Genomic DNA, 15,675 nt, shown 5'->3' with positions numbered 1-15,675 from the left:
ATCAATATAAGATTAAGAAACGTATTTCAAATGTTAAATTCGTCTTCTATCAAATAAATGGACCCTGAGAGAAGTTTCTATACATGATAACGGCTTTCCAATGGGGAAGACAGATCAACATATCTGCGGGGGGAGTGATGTCACTCTGCCAAGCGCGTTGTGCGGCTATTTGTATTGATTGATGGTTTTTTTACAATTTTCCGTCTCTGGAAATCCTTGACGTGGGCTGTTCTCATCATGTGGAATATGCTATGAGCATAATGACCCACCGAGGAGAAAACCCCACTGGTGTGGCCAGTACTGTTGTTTGAAATTCCTCTTTCAAGGGCATTTTCGTCGATGCTAGTGAATGGTATAATGTTAGGAATATGTTCAGGTGCAATGGTAGTATTGGTACGACGTAGTCTTAAGTCTTGCTCCGTAATGTCTTCACCATCGTCAAATCCTGTTGTAGACGCTCTTTGATGGTTCAACAGTACATTTCGTTTGACTATAGGATAGGGTAAGGGCGATTCTCTTGAAGCACGATACAGATGGACATTGTTGGCATGCTCATTTTCCATACGAAAGAAAACCCAAATAAATCGCCTCACCACTTCGGCGACTGCTATACCAAATGAAGTTATGGCACTCTGCTGAATTTGTTTAGGGAATAAGGCATAAAAAACCCATTGGAATCTCAGTACTACGTCGGCTATTATAGCGGCATAGTAAATCATTGGCTCTTTAAATGTTATCTCATCTCTCAATAAAAAATATTTGGAATCGAGTTGAAATAATGACCAATCCATAACAACATCCCAAACAATGGAATAAATCGAATTAGTTGTTGCCCAAAAAATCAACAATGCCCGATAATGATTCACGGTATCGATACGATACAGAGAAAGAGACATATAATACATCATTGATACCGTATACTTCCCCATGTTGGCCAAATGTGGAAACCAATCTCCTGTATCTGCATAACGGCGGAAACATTGTAGAAATCTCCAAATCGAGGGAACGCATTGTAAGAATCCCAGTAATCTAGATTTTGCTGACCCACAATTGGAACAGTCATTCCAATGCTGAGCATATATACAGAAGAACATTGAAACATTTGAAATGGAATATGTTAAAGAGCACAAGATATCGCCCATAAAGAAATCTCTAAACTCAACAGGATATAGACCACTGAGCAATAATCTTGTTAATGTTGATAATAACCATAATCTGGCGCTGAGAAAAAATACATCAAATGGGCAAAATAATATTGCCACTGCAGCCGCTAGGAAAACCCAGGGAAAATCATATCCGCTAAAGTGATTAGGCCAAAAGTCCTCAAAACTAAACCATGCAGTTAGCCCACCAATGAAAAGCAATAAACTGGGTATAACCATATATTGTTTAAAGTCCAACGCATCGTGTTCGTTAAACTCAAAAATAAATTTGTAACTGACTTTAAATTTAGTCCAAACTAAACAATTTAGAGAAAACAACCATGCCATTAATATCATAAGCAAAAACCCGCCCCAGATTTGTAATAGGTATTTTCCATTAGGAAGATTATCGTCAAGTGTCTTATGCAATCCAAGATAAAAAGTATAAGCAATTAATGGAATCGCCAAGCCAAAAAACAAACCACTGAAATAATCGGAGAGATAGTATGTTTTCTCAATTGCGTTTGACCTCAATTTAGTCACTGCCACTTTTCTATTCCCATTTTCAAAAATTCTGGTATAAAGTTCTTCAACATTTGCCATTAAATTATCCAACACGTCAGATTTACTAAAGTATGCGTCATCTATTTTATTCATATAGGATGCTAATATAGAATCACCAGTAGCCTTATCATATTTCTTTATTATTTTCCTGAATCCCATTCTATTCATCAATTTGTATGATTTCAAGAGTTCCATTGATCGGTAAAGTTCATAAACGGCCTTCTTTATCATTCTACGAGCAACATAGTAAGGAACATTGGGGGCTTTGTTTTCGTTTCTCCTTCTCTGAAAATCTCGTACATGGGCACTGGAGGCAACCCCTTCATGATGCGTTTCTTTTTTACCGTTATTTTTGGTGGAGTCCCCCCCTTCGTCATCGGAATAGTAACCATCCTCATAATATTGCTTTTCGACTTTACCATCTTTTTTCAACCATTCAAAAGAAGGAATTGATGGAAGGTCAAACTTATTAATAATCTTTAATTTTCTTTTAGTCCAGAACGAAAGCAACTTAAAATTTCGATGGGCAATGATAAGCAGATTATCACTGTTTGATTTATGTGCCAAGTAATATTCATATGAAGAATAGACATCAGCATCGTCATCGTCATCGTCTTCATCGTCGTCGTCATCTTCATCGTCGTAATTTTCTTCGTAATCATCATTACCCTCACCCTCTTCGGAGTTAGTTCCACTCCTACTTGCGTTCTCATTTGTATTTCTTTGTAGTTGTCTCTTTCTTGCCTGCCATTTCTTTTTTGACAACAACTTTTGGGTCTCAAGCTGTATAATTTGGTCCTGCAAGACTAAAAACCTATCAACACATGAATTTTCGCGTTCTTTGTAGAAGGATTCAACCTTTTCAAGCTGGCTGTCGACCCAATATATGAAAAGCTGCCTCTCTATAGACTCAGAGTCGTCGAGTTCGATGATAGGCCGACATGTATCGACACCAGATGAGGTTCTCCCAAAATTATCAAGCAAACCAGCGAAGGAAGACCTACTCCGTTTTATTTCACCTATACTACTTCTCTTTGTAACGGGTGTATCGCATACTAACAACGGTGTGCCACTATGGTCCTTATTACTTTCAGACGGTTTCAAGTTTTCATTTATTCCAGCAGCTCCATATGAGTTCCTGAAATCAATTGCTGGTTCAGTTAATGCAAAAGATTTTCCGTAGCTGGAAACTGAGTAATTTTCTTGATGCACATTGTGTTCTGATTCACTCTCAGATCTGTTTTGGGCATGGTCTTTATTCAGCTGTCCAGTACTAACCTGGTCAGCATGTATCGTGTGTGCCCTATTAGAAAGGTAGGTGCTTGATTTGGAATTTTCATGTAAGTTGGATCCTGTACGTTGTCTACTTCCACCAAATGAAGGTGTTGAGATCTTGCTTGATTTTCTCAGCCTTTTTAGCTTCTTTAACTTCTTCTTTCCTGATTTGTAATCCAGGTACTGGTTTCTCCACTCTGGGACCATATGTTCCTCAAGCGATTGACCAAACTTCATTGCAAATACCTAGTTTTTGGGTTACTGCTTCAAGAACAAAGAGGAGGAGTCCATCAGCTTTCTAAATCAAAAAAAAAATTAAGGCCCTTATTTTTTTTGCCCATGAACTCAGCCGCACGTGCTATTAACATCATTGTTTGATGACTTTATTGATTACACAATTTATTTTGTACACATTAATTATTTTCTCGGATCTGCTGTTGAAGAAGGTTCTCAAACTGTCTGATCTCTTCTGCTTGCATGCTACTACTCATGACACCGGCTGAAATCTGATTTTCATCGACATAGTTGTAAATCGTTGTTCCGACCTTTGGTGGAAGAACATCAAATTCATATACATCATTTTCAGACCAGAAAGACTCCGGAATCTTAGCCATTACGGAGGATTCATTCGACAACACAGCATGTCTTAACAAGTTCACCGGTATCTGCTCTAGATTATTTGCATGGTATGCATTCAAATTAGGCTTACCAATCGTTTCGATACAATGACGCAACAGTTTTACCAACCAGCTTTTTAGAGAGCTATCTTCCACTAAAGCATCCAATCTAACTAAATACAGAGCAGTGGTAATCTTCACCGTATTGTTAACATCAGCTAATAGCCATGGGTGATCATAGTCACCCAATTTTTCAAGTATATGATGTCCGACATACGGATGTTTGATATATGCATTTTTTAAAGCCTCTCTAGCTTCTTCAGTTTTCCCCAACTTATAGTAGCAGAGTGAAACAGTATAAAGGATAGGTGCAGTTAACCATTCCTCGTAGACTTGGCATAATGGAGAGTTGGCAAAGTCAATCAAATATTGGAATTCGTCGGACACAAATGCATAGAAATCAATAAAATACCTCACACCATATGGATCCTCTCTTGGATCAAAAGATAATAAAAGTTTACAGTAAGTAAATGCGGTAAACAGAATCGACTTTTGGGTTAGCACGGTAATATATCTAAATATAGTGAGATATATTTGCCTGTTCAAGAAAAACTCAAACGGTAACCTTGTGTTTCCATCACCTAGCTCTAGATTATTAGGTAAACTCCAGTCAAACAAAAATAGGGCACGTTCAATTAACCCGTTGGTGTTTGAGTTGTCTCCTTGTCTCTGTAAAATTAATGCAACTTGTAGAATAGTTTCAATACTGTATGGGCTCTTTTGTAAAAGCCTAATTAATGATTCATGATCAGGTTGAACAACAACCGACATAAAAAATTCAGTTACTGAGGCAACTGAAAATGTAGGTCCTTGATTTATATTGTAATACCTAATACCATATTTGTAATCCTTATTGATATCCTCAATTAATACATCTTTCCAATCGTTTTTGAATTTGGTAGTATATAAGTTTAAGAGATCGTCTTTTGACATTTCCTCCATAGATAATGGCTTCCTTGGAATAGGTAACCAATCATCTTTAATTTTAGTTAATTTCAACTTCCTTGTCGTCCCGGGAATGGAACGGTGATCCCTTCCTGACCATCCTCTAACACGCTTGGCTAATTTACGTATTTGCCCGAGCACTTCGGGGCTGACTGAACTCGAGGCTGTCGAATCAGCATCGTCAATAGCAGCGGTAGACAACTTTCCAAACAAATTTTCGTATTCTCTGTCAGGATTCAAGTCTCTGACATCAAACTCTAACAAATTACTACATCTTTTTAATTTCTTAGATGTCAATAACTTGCCACCTGGGGTGTAAATTGGCCATGGTGGTAACTTTTCCTCAGTTGAATCGTCAACACTATCATCACCTTCAGATTCTTCAGATGAGAGATGTGAATGGAGACCATCAACATCAGCAAAACCTTGTCTTCTATTGGCATCATCAAGCTTGACCTTCTCTAATAGTCTATCAAGTTCATAGTCGTCAATATCATCAATAGAACTCATTACATTATTGCTTTTACTTTTGTTTTTTTTCTTTTGCTGTTTTTTTGACTGTGATTTTTTCTTAAATTTTTCATCCACCCTTTCATGCAGTATTGGTCGAACACCTCTAGTGCAGCCATCCTTCTTTTCATCAGACTTTGTTTCTTTGTCTTCCTCCTGGGAACTGGCATCATCTTCGTGATCATCAGTAGGTAAAAAAGCGAATGCATTGGAGGGTCTTGACATAACCGCATCATCTTCGCTTTCTTCGGAATTGGAGTCTATTTTCTTCTGATACCTTTCTAGTTCATCCTCTAAAGATCCTTTTTTGAGTCTTCTCAATGCTCTAGAACTCATGTTTGTGCTTTATAGCGGCAAAATGCAAGAATGACTATGTATTTAAAAAAACGTCACTGGCAAGTTGTCAGAAAGCGACTCACAAGAATTAGTCAAAAACAAAATTATGAATATCTCCAATTCACTTTTTCATGTGATGCATCCATGCTATCACGTGACTAAGTTTCAGGCAATTGTGTCTAACATGCGTGAATCTCTAAAAGAATCACAGTATCTTGAATAACAAACCGACGTAAGAAACTATCACTTGTTGAAATCGAACGAAGAATGGGTAAAATTAAGAAGTAGGATAAGTTTCTATTGATGGAAGCTGCAATATCCAAGCTAATAAAATCAATACTTTACTTTTTTTTGCCAGAATGGATTTGTAATACCTCATTTTACCAAGAGTTGTCACGTATGTCATAATTCAGTTATGAGAAAACGTAAAATAGTTCAAGATTAATAGCCGATTTAGTGAAGATTAAATTTTTACAAGCTTCAATAAATGGCGATACACCAACAGTGCGTTTATAAAAAACAATTTCTCGGGTTTCTGAAAACAGTAAATTATGAAGACATCCTACTAGATACAAGCTATATTATGGAGTCATTTTGTTGTTTAACATACTAGTTTACTGGGATCATAAAAGGAAATACTGTCTTTCAAAAACCGAAGAACTTAGGCTTTTTGTTGCTTTTCTGGAAGATATTTAAAGGGTAGCTTACACTCAAACAATGAAGGTATAATTAAGTTTTACCTACCTGGCAAAGTAAAATAAAATATTCCTCAACTGGGCTTGGATAGATCTTTGATAGTATTTTTATCTTTGATGATTTTGTTCAAGCTTTGAGTGAAACGTCATTGCTATTTTCAGTTTTTATAAAAAAAATAAAAGAAAAGGTAATGCTCTGTAATCCTTAGAGAATATTATAGTAATATCAGGAAAATCAGGTAGGTGTTTCTTATATTTTAGTTTTTTAGAACTAGTTAAGTTAAAAATCAAACAATCCAACACGTTATCTATGTCATGCCCACATTTATATTCTTATTGAAGAAAGAATTTGGCTTTTACTGTCGACAGATTTAGTCTTTTATGAGTCAGTATAGGCACTATATGAAAGCTTACGCCTTTGTTTTTAAATACTGAAGTTTATAAAACACATATCAATATCTCCGATATTAAGAAACGCCTTCAACACATTATTTTCGTCTCTATCATTATCTCCCCTACATTTTAATAATTTAATTCCACTTTCCCTTCAGGTGCCAACTAAAAGCCGTATTTCCTATTCTTTGACATTGTCCTCATACTTACTATATATGTATATATATTTATATAAGTATTTGATACATCAGCAAAACTTTCTATTACAGAGTGATCCACGCATATCAAGCAGAGCCAATTAAGACTAGTAGTATCATCTATACTTTTTCTCTTTCAATAAACATACTGAATAATGATTGTTTTGAAAAGATTTTATTACGCCTTCACTTTCCGACCTTCTCAAGAAGAATCATTATATTTGCAGGTACTCTACTTAGAGTATTGAGATAACGATTTGAGAAAGCACCAACATTCCCATAACCTAAGATATGTTTCACAGGTTCTCCTGCCACTTTACAGTTTCTCACATTTTAATCATCAGATGACTGTTTTTTGCTTTGCACTAAAATGTACCTATCTTTACTAAATTGGAAATTTTGTGTGAATTCTTGACTTTCTTTTTAGGTGACCTTCCATTTTGGAATCTCGGAACTTCTGGGAATTAGTAGATCTTGATGTATAAGCTCTAAAGAATTAAAAATATTTTCTTTCAATTTTATAAGTTGTACTTTTTTTAAAACTAAGGAACAAAAATGTTAAAAAAATTTAATATATAAGGAACTGGTTATTTCTTTTAAAGAATAAACCCTATTTTCAAAACATTTTATATCTTTTCCTTGTTCTTTTTTACCCTTGTAATTTTGAATCACCACAGATGTACTAATTTTTTCCAGGATAGAATATATTTAAGTTTCCATATGTGTACCAAAAATTAGCACCAGCACATGCAAAGCTAGCAGGATTACTATATAATCAGTTTTCATAAAATAGTTAAGGTAGTTTCTTAGTAGTTTTTTAATAACGGTTTTCAAACGCCAGTTAGTACAGTACACGCTCTTTTTATGTTAAACTTTGGATAAACCTAAAAGTTCAACAGTGTGGGAAATTCAGATAATCTCATAAGACTGAAAATCAGTGATATCATTATCTCTAAGGTTTTTTCTACTGGCTATACAATGTGTAAAAAGAGAGGAGATTTTATGTTTACATTAAAATAAACTAGTCTATTCCTAGTACTCTTAGGATCTTTTTAATTTTCAGTTTTCAACTAGTGATATAGCACGCTTATCAAGCATATTTATATTATAAGCTAACCCGCAAAAAAAGGGCTCTATGAACTCATTTATCAAATAAAACTAAAGTATAGCCATTAATATAGGTATTCACAAATATTTATTTTTTTGTCGTTTTTCTGCTTTTGTACCGAAGTATAAATATAAAGCAACTAGGAGTCTTCTAGTATAGTATGAATGTAAGCTCTTTTCATGTAATTTGATAAAGTGTATCCAATAATTTCTAATTCTACTTGTTCTTTACCTAGTTTAAACAAAATTAAAGACTTGTCATACATGACGCTGAAATAAAATACGGTTTAGCAGATTCCCAAAAATCACGAGCTGTAAAACAAACTTAATTAATTGACACATAAAGAACAACAGTTTTCAGTAATTGCTCTGTCATCAATTGTGAAACTATTTACCCTAAGTCTGGTGAGTGTAGAACTCTCTATTTCAATTGGTAAATGGTTTTTTAACTTCATTAAAATGTCTTCAATGTTTAATACCGTTATGTTTGGTTGATAGCCTACCAGTTCAATCTGCAATAAAAAGCAGTCGACACTGTTTGATTGTTCAAATTTGCAGAATTTTAATAGTTGTGTCAATATGTGGGCTTTTATGTTTTTACCATGTACTTTATCATGATTTGCCCTTATTTACTGAAGACAATTTTGTTTCCTTAAATACATTGCATCACATAGTCCCTCCCCTCCTCCCGTTTAAAATCTTCCAAGAATCTTATTAAAGCGGACAGCGCATATTTAAACATGTCTCTAATTTAATTGTTTGACCCTGTCCTGCAATATATCAGACTTGCCATCGTAAAACTTTTTCATAAAGGTATCTCTTCACGACTATATGCTTGAATTTAGACAAAAAGTACTCTCATTTGTAACAGGCTTTATGCTTCGTTACATTTGTGTTCAGCCTTTTGTAAAAAAATAGCAAAATCCAAGGAAAAGCTACCCTTCCTCCCTATTTCTACGTTTCGTAAGTCAATAAGTGCATACTGTATAAGGTTGTTGAATTTTAGCATTGGCAATCCTTTGTGTGACCTGCTGCATTTGCTGGCCCTAAAGAGCAACAAACTTGCGAAACTTGGAACCATTGTTTTTAAACCTTCAAAAAAGTCATATAGGTCTTCAATAACCTTCCAGCATTTCAATAGTCGTTCTTTAATATCTTATAATATGCTCATCATACTGACATATTCTTCAAAAGTTTTTTTTTTGGTATTACACATCTTACAGTGGACTAAAGAACAAGTATCCATGTCTTCAACCGAATCACTACACAAGAAAGCTCGAATTCAACAGCTTTGTTAACTTCAGGTGCAAAAGAGTATACAATGATGCATTTGCAGCTGTCAGTATTTATAAGTTTGCCGTGATACCTCTATGTTGTACCGGGCATATTCGAGAGAAGTAACAGAGCTTATGAGATAGCTTTAAATCACTTTTTTTTCTAATTAATACACAAATCTATGTAACGAGAGGTACAGGCGGTTTTCTATCTAAGAGTGAATTTTAATTATTTTGAAGTCGCTTCAACAATACCAACCAATCTGTTCAAACCTACCATCCAATCACCAGTTTCGCCAGAATGGTTGTTTGAAATATCATCTTTAACACTCTTGGCCGCACTAAAATCTCTGTCTTGTAATGCGTTTGCCAACGTGAGTAACTTCTCAACTGTTGGTTCAGTAACTAAAGTACGTGATTGTAGATGTTGAAAGAGAATATTAAGTCGCTTTTCGGCATCCGCAATATGTTTATTGAACTTTGCTGGAACAATTGGTTTCACAGATTCTAATTCAGAGCTTAAAATGGTGATAATAGTATCAACAGACGCAGAAGGAATTGTAGATTGAATGGTAGAAGGAAGTAAAATCTCCGTAGGTTGCGAGATTTCAGCTGGCTTTGCATACGCCGGTGGGGGCGGTGTTGAAACAGCTGCAGCTGGAGGTGCAGGGGTTGGAGATTTTGCAAATGAGAGAGGAGGTGGTGGAAAAGAATTCAGTTGCTGTTGGGTAGATTGAGGCGATGGTGCATATGGGTTTGAAGCTGCTGCTGCTGCTGCTGGTGGGGCATATGGGTTTGAAGCTGCTGCTGCTGCTGGTGGGGCATATGGGTTTGAAGCTGCTGCTGCTGCTGGTGGGGCATATGGGTTTGAAGCTGCTGCTGCTGCTGGTGGGGCATATGGGTTTGAAGCTGCTGCTGCTACCCGTGGTGGTGTTGCTACATGGGCTGTTTGAGCAGCTGGTGATTGAGATTGTGCGGGAGCATAAGGGTTCTTAGCCTTTAATGGAGGTGGTGGTGTTGGCATAGGGGTGCCAGTCATTGGAGATGCAGAGATACTACTAACCCTTGGGTGTGTGACAGGAACAATTGTGGCTTGTTCTATACCTGGAGATTTAGGAGCATACGGATTCAGTGGCTTCTTAGGAGGTGGGGGCGCCTGATTCTGAGAAGGAGACGATTTGATGGACGAAGATAATGGGGGCGGTGGAACTTGGAATTGTTGAGACACGGTTCTATGAGGAGCTGGAGGAGTTGAAACTTGCTTCACAGGTGGTGTTAAATGAGAAGGCAAATCGTTCCAGCCGCCCATATCTTTCCTCATTGATGCAGGTAAAGCGTTTTCCTTTTTCATTGCAGATATTTGAGGGACCTGTGATTGATTGGTAATTGATTCAAAAGCAGTCTTTGGTGCATATGGATTAGATCTAGCACCAGAGCTACCATTATTAATACCACTGGCAGGGGGTTGAATAGGCTGAGCAGGTTGGAAAGGCTGGAAAGGTTGTTGAAGAGGTTGTTGGTTGGTTTGACTAATAGGCAATGTTGAAGCTTCTGGGACAAGATATGGATTTCTCTTCCTAGGACCACTGTTCGTGTTATTTGCACTTGCCGGTGTCAACGTAGGAGAAGCGTATTTGGAAATTGAAGGTTTATTAGATTTCGCAGTTGAGTTATTAATAAAAGCCTTGGAAATTTTGTTCTTCTCCAACTTAATTTGCGGAATCTCATCGGACATCAAATTCAATAGTTTGTACGCTAGTTCATAATGGCCAAAGTTGACGAGCGAATCAGCATACTCAACGAAAATGGATCCCAAATCATGGAAATTTCCGTCAAAGTTAGTCTTTGCAATCGATTGGAATACAACGATTTTTTTGACAACTTCACCCAAAGCTTTAAATCTTGCCTCAAAAGCAGTGGTTGAGTTGTTCTTCAAGAATTCCTGATAATACTTGTCCAATTCAGATAACCAGATTGATGAGACTTTATCTAGCGATCCCGACACTGTATAACAGGATAAGGCCAAATTACGAGAGTTTTCAATATCTGATTCCAACAACCGATCACCCAACAGTTTCATTTCGACATTGAAGGATGGCTTGTTAGCGGAGGAGAAATTAATGATTGTTTTGGCAATTTCCTTCCATGATGAGATATCTGCATTTTGGACGATATCCGAGATGGAGTTTTTGTTTGAACTATAAAGCAACCTAGCAAAGGATGAAGCCGGGGCCTTTTTGGAGAAAAATGCCGATGTGGCCTTATCTTTCAATTCCTTTGAAGCGTTTGAGGTGAGAACTAAGGCCTCGGTGATGTGGTTCGTTTCAATGCACAAATCCAACAATTCCTCAACCTTGTTCGCCAACAACAGGGGGATTGCCCTTTTCTCGAAATCATCATCAATCAGGTCAATGTTTAAGTTGAGGGTACCTGTAGGAGTATAATTGGGCAATGACTTGTTGGAACTAATTTGGGCGAAAAAATCATCGTCATCAATTGGAGTTTCCTCATACACAGAGTCGACATTTAAAATGTCGTTTATTGGCTCTTTATTAATGACTTTCTTTAAAAGCTTCCAGTCGTCATCGTTACCACCTTCCTCCTTCTCAACCAAGGAGACAAAGTTGTTGGTCGAGATTGCAGAGATCATATCCCTTGAGGAGTCGTCAATCAAGTTGAACTTTGACGCCAAATCAACCACCTTGACGGAATTCAGAGAGGCAATTGCCAACTTTCCACCATAACCAAAGTTGGCAGAAATTGGTCTCTTCAACCATTTAGGAGCCTGTAACTTGTCAATCTTCACATGTTGGGTCTCATGAGTGGCAATTTGGTTCCAGAAATCGGACTCATTGGTTTGTTGGATGGTTTCTGTGATGGGTTTTGTCGTGTCCTGTATTGATTGGACGGTAATTTTCTTGGAAAAGGAAGCAGTGACGAAAACTTCAGGGTCTCTTGGAGCAAACTTGATTTCATGAGAAGCCGGGTTAGGGTAAGTTGCCAATTTTGTACCATCAACTGGATTCCAGAGAATGGATGCATCATCTCGACCACAGGACAAGAGTAAATTTTCATCATTATGGCACCAATCGAGGGAATGTATGCCCCGTTTGTGACCTTCCAAGATTTTCTCTGGAGCACTGGAATTTCTCAAATCCCAAGTAAGAATGAGAGGCTGAGAATCTGTGTCTGATGCTGTCACCAACTTTGTAGAAACTGTTGGATGCCAAGCCAAGGTTGACAAATTACAGTTACCATATGACAACTGAAGCACCTCTCTCTTGGCCCTCAAGTCCCAGATGGAGGCAAACACATTGTCGCCTGCGGTACCAAAGATGTGAGACATGGAATTGTTCCACTCAAGGGAGGCGACTCTTCCTAGTTGCGACATTTGCTGTCCTGGGGAGAGGCATGTATGTTTGACGGTATCCCAGATGTAAATCTCCCCCCTCGAGGCACTGGTGGCAAGGATGTTCCCCGAGATTGGGTTGAACTTCACCTGCAAGACGGGGGACGTATGTTGGGTGTATTTGGTGATGTTAGCAGAGGCCACGTTGGATGGTTTCTCATGTAAGAGGGATTGCGAGTTGAGGAGTTGCACGGTGGAATCTTCCAACCCCAACGCCATTGCCCCCTCCCTTGCCCAGTCAATGGAGTGCGCCTTTGCTGGAAGGTCTGTAGAGAAGACCGTCTCCTTGTTGAAGGGGTTGTATATATTCAAATGTGCATCTGATGAGAAGGTGTCATCAACAACGCCTGCCAATGTTGCTGCAGCAAGTAGAGGGGTCGGATCGTGGGACCAAGCCGTGACTGCGGACTCGTCTGCCGTGAATAGCTTGACCATTATCTTGTCGATATGTAATGTCTTAGCAGAGGGTCAACCGGTTGGAACTTACCAAATAGAGAAAAACCATTTAGTTTGACGGTTATAACAGGGGTATCAATAACTTCAACAACAACTGTAACAACAACACGTTGAGAGACACGCCGTCAATGTCGTCGATGCCGTCGATCGACGGGTGTACTTTCATCCAAGAAACTCCAAGAGCGACGCGTCGTTCTGAAATGGCGAGACTTTACTGAAGTGGAAGGGAAAGGGGGGGGGAGAGAAAAGGGATTTCCCCAGTGGGAGCGTTTTGAGGGGGCGGGAAATGGAGAGTGCCGGCGATGATGAACGAGCGTTGGCGGTTCGCGAGCGGGCGAGGGACGCCAAAAATGGAAGGCAAGAGGGAGAAAAAAATGATGCGGACACCCTCCTCCTGTTTATAGTACACTGCCCTAGCAGTGGAAGTAGAGGTACACTACACTAGAGTCATGAGAGAGAATACCAGTAGCAACAGTAGCAACAACAACAACACACTCCCACCAGCGTCGGAGTACGACGATGCCCCCGACGAATGGGACCAACGGATCCTCAAGACAGGGTGCGCCGCCGAAAACGAGCGGCTCCTTTTGTGCCATTTCGACACGGGCGACTGGCGGGCATGCACTTTGGAGATGGAGGCGTTTCGTCAATGCTGGGCTGCGCATGGGAATTTGGAGCGCACGCGGACCGTCGACAGCGACGACAGCGACGACAGCGACGACGGGGGCGTTGACCGGGGGGCGTTGACCGGGGGGCGTTGATGGGGGGGCGTTGATGGGGGAACGACAGGGACGGGAGTACGTGCACTTATACGTGGAGACGCATACAACGACACACGTATACATATACAACGACACCTGTGAATAGATACATACACGGGTGTTGTCATTGCCATGAACACCTCTACAACTGCCTCTACAACTGCCTCTACAAGTGTCGATCTTGGGGCTGCTCGGGCTGCGTCTCTGCGACGTGTACGAGAGACATGGACACGCATTATCCAGCACTACTCCCAGGTGGATGATACGTATGGTGATATAGTTGATTTACATACGGGTGCCATTCTTAGAGACAATGGTCATCTCCGTTCAATGGGGGATGCCGGGTCTCTGTGGAGAGCCGATGTTGGTGTTGATCTTGTTTCTGGTCATGAAAAGGACCATAATGACAATAGTGACAACCAACATGGACAATTCAACATTCAGGGGGAATCTCTCCCTCATGGGCAACATTCTACTCGAGCCACCGGTAACGCAGTCTCTGGTCCGCGACGACGTTTCGTGGACAGAATAGCAGATCGGCGTACATTGGGGACGTCTCCACGTAGTGGGCCCTTCACACGCAACAAGGTGGGTCCTGGTGGCGACGACCTTCTTGGCCCGCCGCTCTCCAAGGGTCCTGTGCACGCCGACGCGCTACCGCCGTCGCACGCTCCGCCTGTGCGCCCGGCGTCTCCGCAACTTGACTGGGACCCGCTGACGGTAACGCGCGACCGTCTGTTACCGCCGCCGCTAGACACGCCATCCAAAATGCGACGGCTAAGAAAGGCGCTGCAACGGAAACATAAGAAAAAACCAATACACAAACACCTACGTAGATTTATTAGACAACAGTTACAACATCTGCAACAACAATAAGGTCAAGTTAGTCCAATAGGAAATCAAGGAGAAGAATTAAGGGGAGAAAATAAACAGCAACAAATGGAGGAGATACTTACCCAACGAGATTCTCTTATTGAGAAACGAAACGCTCTAAGGAGGAAACTAATTGAGAAAACGAAAAGATCCGTCAAGTCAATCAAGCCACGTACGTTAGATACGTACAAGTATGCTTTTCATTTGGTATCTTGTCACTCTAGACTGCCTTCACTCGATATCGAGCAGCGGCTGCAATACGCCAAACTGGCGTCTCCTCAAATGTCTGTCCCCTCATACAGGAAGATGGGGAACTCAATTACCATGTCTCTAGACTTCGCCTCTGTGGGGGTGTTCACAATCAACTTGTCCATTGGCGACAATGGCACCGTATCCCATTTATCTATAACACCCCCCGCTCTCACCATTGATGAATCAGTCACCATTAATACTCTCGTTGGTGAATGTCAAGCCTCAAAAAATATCTCTCTCTTCATTTACCGTTTGAATACCTTGGTACGCATGAGAGAGAAACGCAGACGTAGTTGGTATTCCCTACTCCCCATGGATGTTCACATCGAATCGTTGAACAACATCACTGTCCTTGACCCTCATACGCTCTTTGCTCACTCTCCGGCCACTTTGGCAATCAAATTGAGGAAACCCTCACCCTTGGTGACCATAACGTGGTTGATAGACTTTACAAAATCAAAACATTGTACGTCGGATTTCCATGTCTCCACCAACACAGATTTAGATCTCACAGACATATTCAAGGCACTCGTGCGAACCCATGGCGTTAAAATGGCAGTTGTGCGATTGCTATCAATCCTGTAACTATCTACCTCGTTAAAGGTTTGTATTATATACAGTAGAGATAAATAGGCCCTTTATAAAAACACTCAACCATATTTATAATTCCACTTAAAAGGCAAACTAGAGTTGCCTAACTCAGTGACAGGTTTGCTGAAGCCTTGGATCTACAAAAATGTTTCTAATTTTGAAATGGAAAATAATAAAACTCTTAAAGTTTTGGGAACTCCCATATTATTTTGTCATAT

The 15,675-nt window shown here is 39.7% G+C and overlaps 6 protein-coding genes across 6 annotated transcripts; 3 read left to right on the top strand and 3 right to left on the bottom strand.

The window, feature by feature from the left end:
* Window positions 1-140: 140 nt before the first annotated feature.
* C5L36_0B07730 (uncharacterized protein) lies at window positions 141-3,218 on the bottom strand (the record flags this gene model as incomplete). Its single annotated transcript, XM_029465142.1, has 1 exon — window positions 141-3,218. One exon carries the CDS (start codon window positions 3,216-3,218, stop codon window positions 141-143), a length of 3,078 nt encoding a protein of 1,025 aa, XP_029321001.1.
* Window positions 3,219-3,394: 176 nt separating this feature from the next.
* C5L36_0B07720 (uncharacterized protein) lies at window positions 3,395-5,449 on the bottom strand (the record flags this gene model as incomplete). The annotated part of the gene is made up of 1 exon (XM_029465141.1): window positions 3,395-5,449. The coding sequence occupies one exon, from the start codon at window positions 5,447-5,449 to the stop codon at window positions 3,395-3,397; it is 2,055 nt and encodes a 684-aa protein (XP_029321000.1).
* Window positions 5,450-9,344: 3,895 nt separating this feature from the next.
* C5L36_0B07710 (uncharacterized protein) lies at window positions 9,345-12,959 on the bottom strand (the record flags this gene model as incomplete). The annotated part of the gene is made up of 1 exon (XM_029465140.1): window positions 9,345-12,959. One exon carries the CDS (start codon window positions 12,957-12,959, stop codon window positions 9,345-9,347), a length of 3,615 nt encoding a protein of 1,204 aa, XP_029320999.1.
* Window positions 12,960-13,429: 470 nt separating this feature from the next.
* On the top strand, window positions 13,430-13,741 carry C5L36_0B07700 (uncharacterized protein; the record flags this gene model as incomplete). Its single annotated transcript, XM_029465139.1, has 1 exon — window positions 13,430-13,741. The coding sequence occupies one exon, from the start codon at window positions 13,430-13,432 to the stop codon at window positions 13,739-13,741; it is 312 nt and encodes a 103-aa protein (XP_029320998.1).
* Window positions 13,742-13,873: 132 nt separating this feature from the next.
* C5L36_0B07690 (uncharacterized protein) lies at window positions 13,874-14,617 on the top strand (the record flags this gene model as incomplete). The annotated part of the gene is made up of 1 exon (XM_029465138.1): window positions 13,874-14,617. The coding sequence occupies one exon, from the start codon at window positions 13,874-13,876 to the stop codon at window positions 14,615-14,617; it is 744 nt and encodes a 247-aa protein (XP_029320997.1).
* Window positions 14,618-14,680: 63 nt separating this feature from the next.
* Window positions 14,681-15,451, top strand: C5L36_0B07680 (uncharacterized protein; the record flags this gene model as incomplete). The annotated part of the gene is made up of 1 exon (XM_029465137.1): window positions 14,681-15,451. One exon carries the CDS (start codon window positions 14,681-14,683, stop codon window positions 15,449-15,451), a length of 771 nt encoding a protein of 256 aa, XP_029320996.1.
* Between the last annotated feature and the right edge of the window lie 224 nt (window positions 15,452-15,675).

This window comes from Pichia kudriavzevii, chromosome 2 (genome assembly GCF_003054445.1).
Source record: "Pichia kudriavzevii chromosome 2, complete sequence".
NCBI lineage: Eukaryota > Fungi > Ascomycota > Pichiomycetes > Pichiales > Pichiaceae > Pichia > Pichia kudriavzevii.
This window is presented reverse-complemented; position numbering and strand designations above follow the sequence as displayed.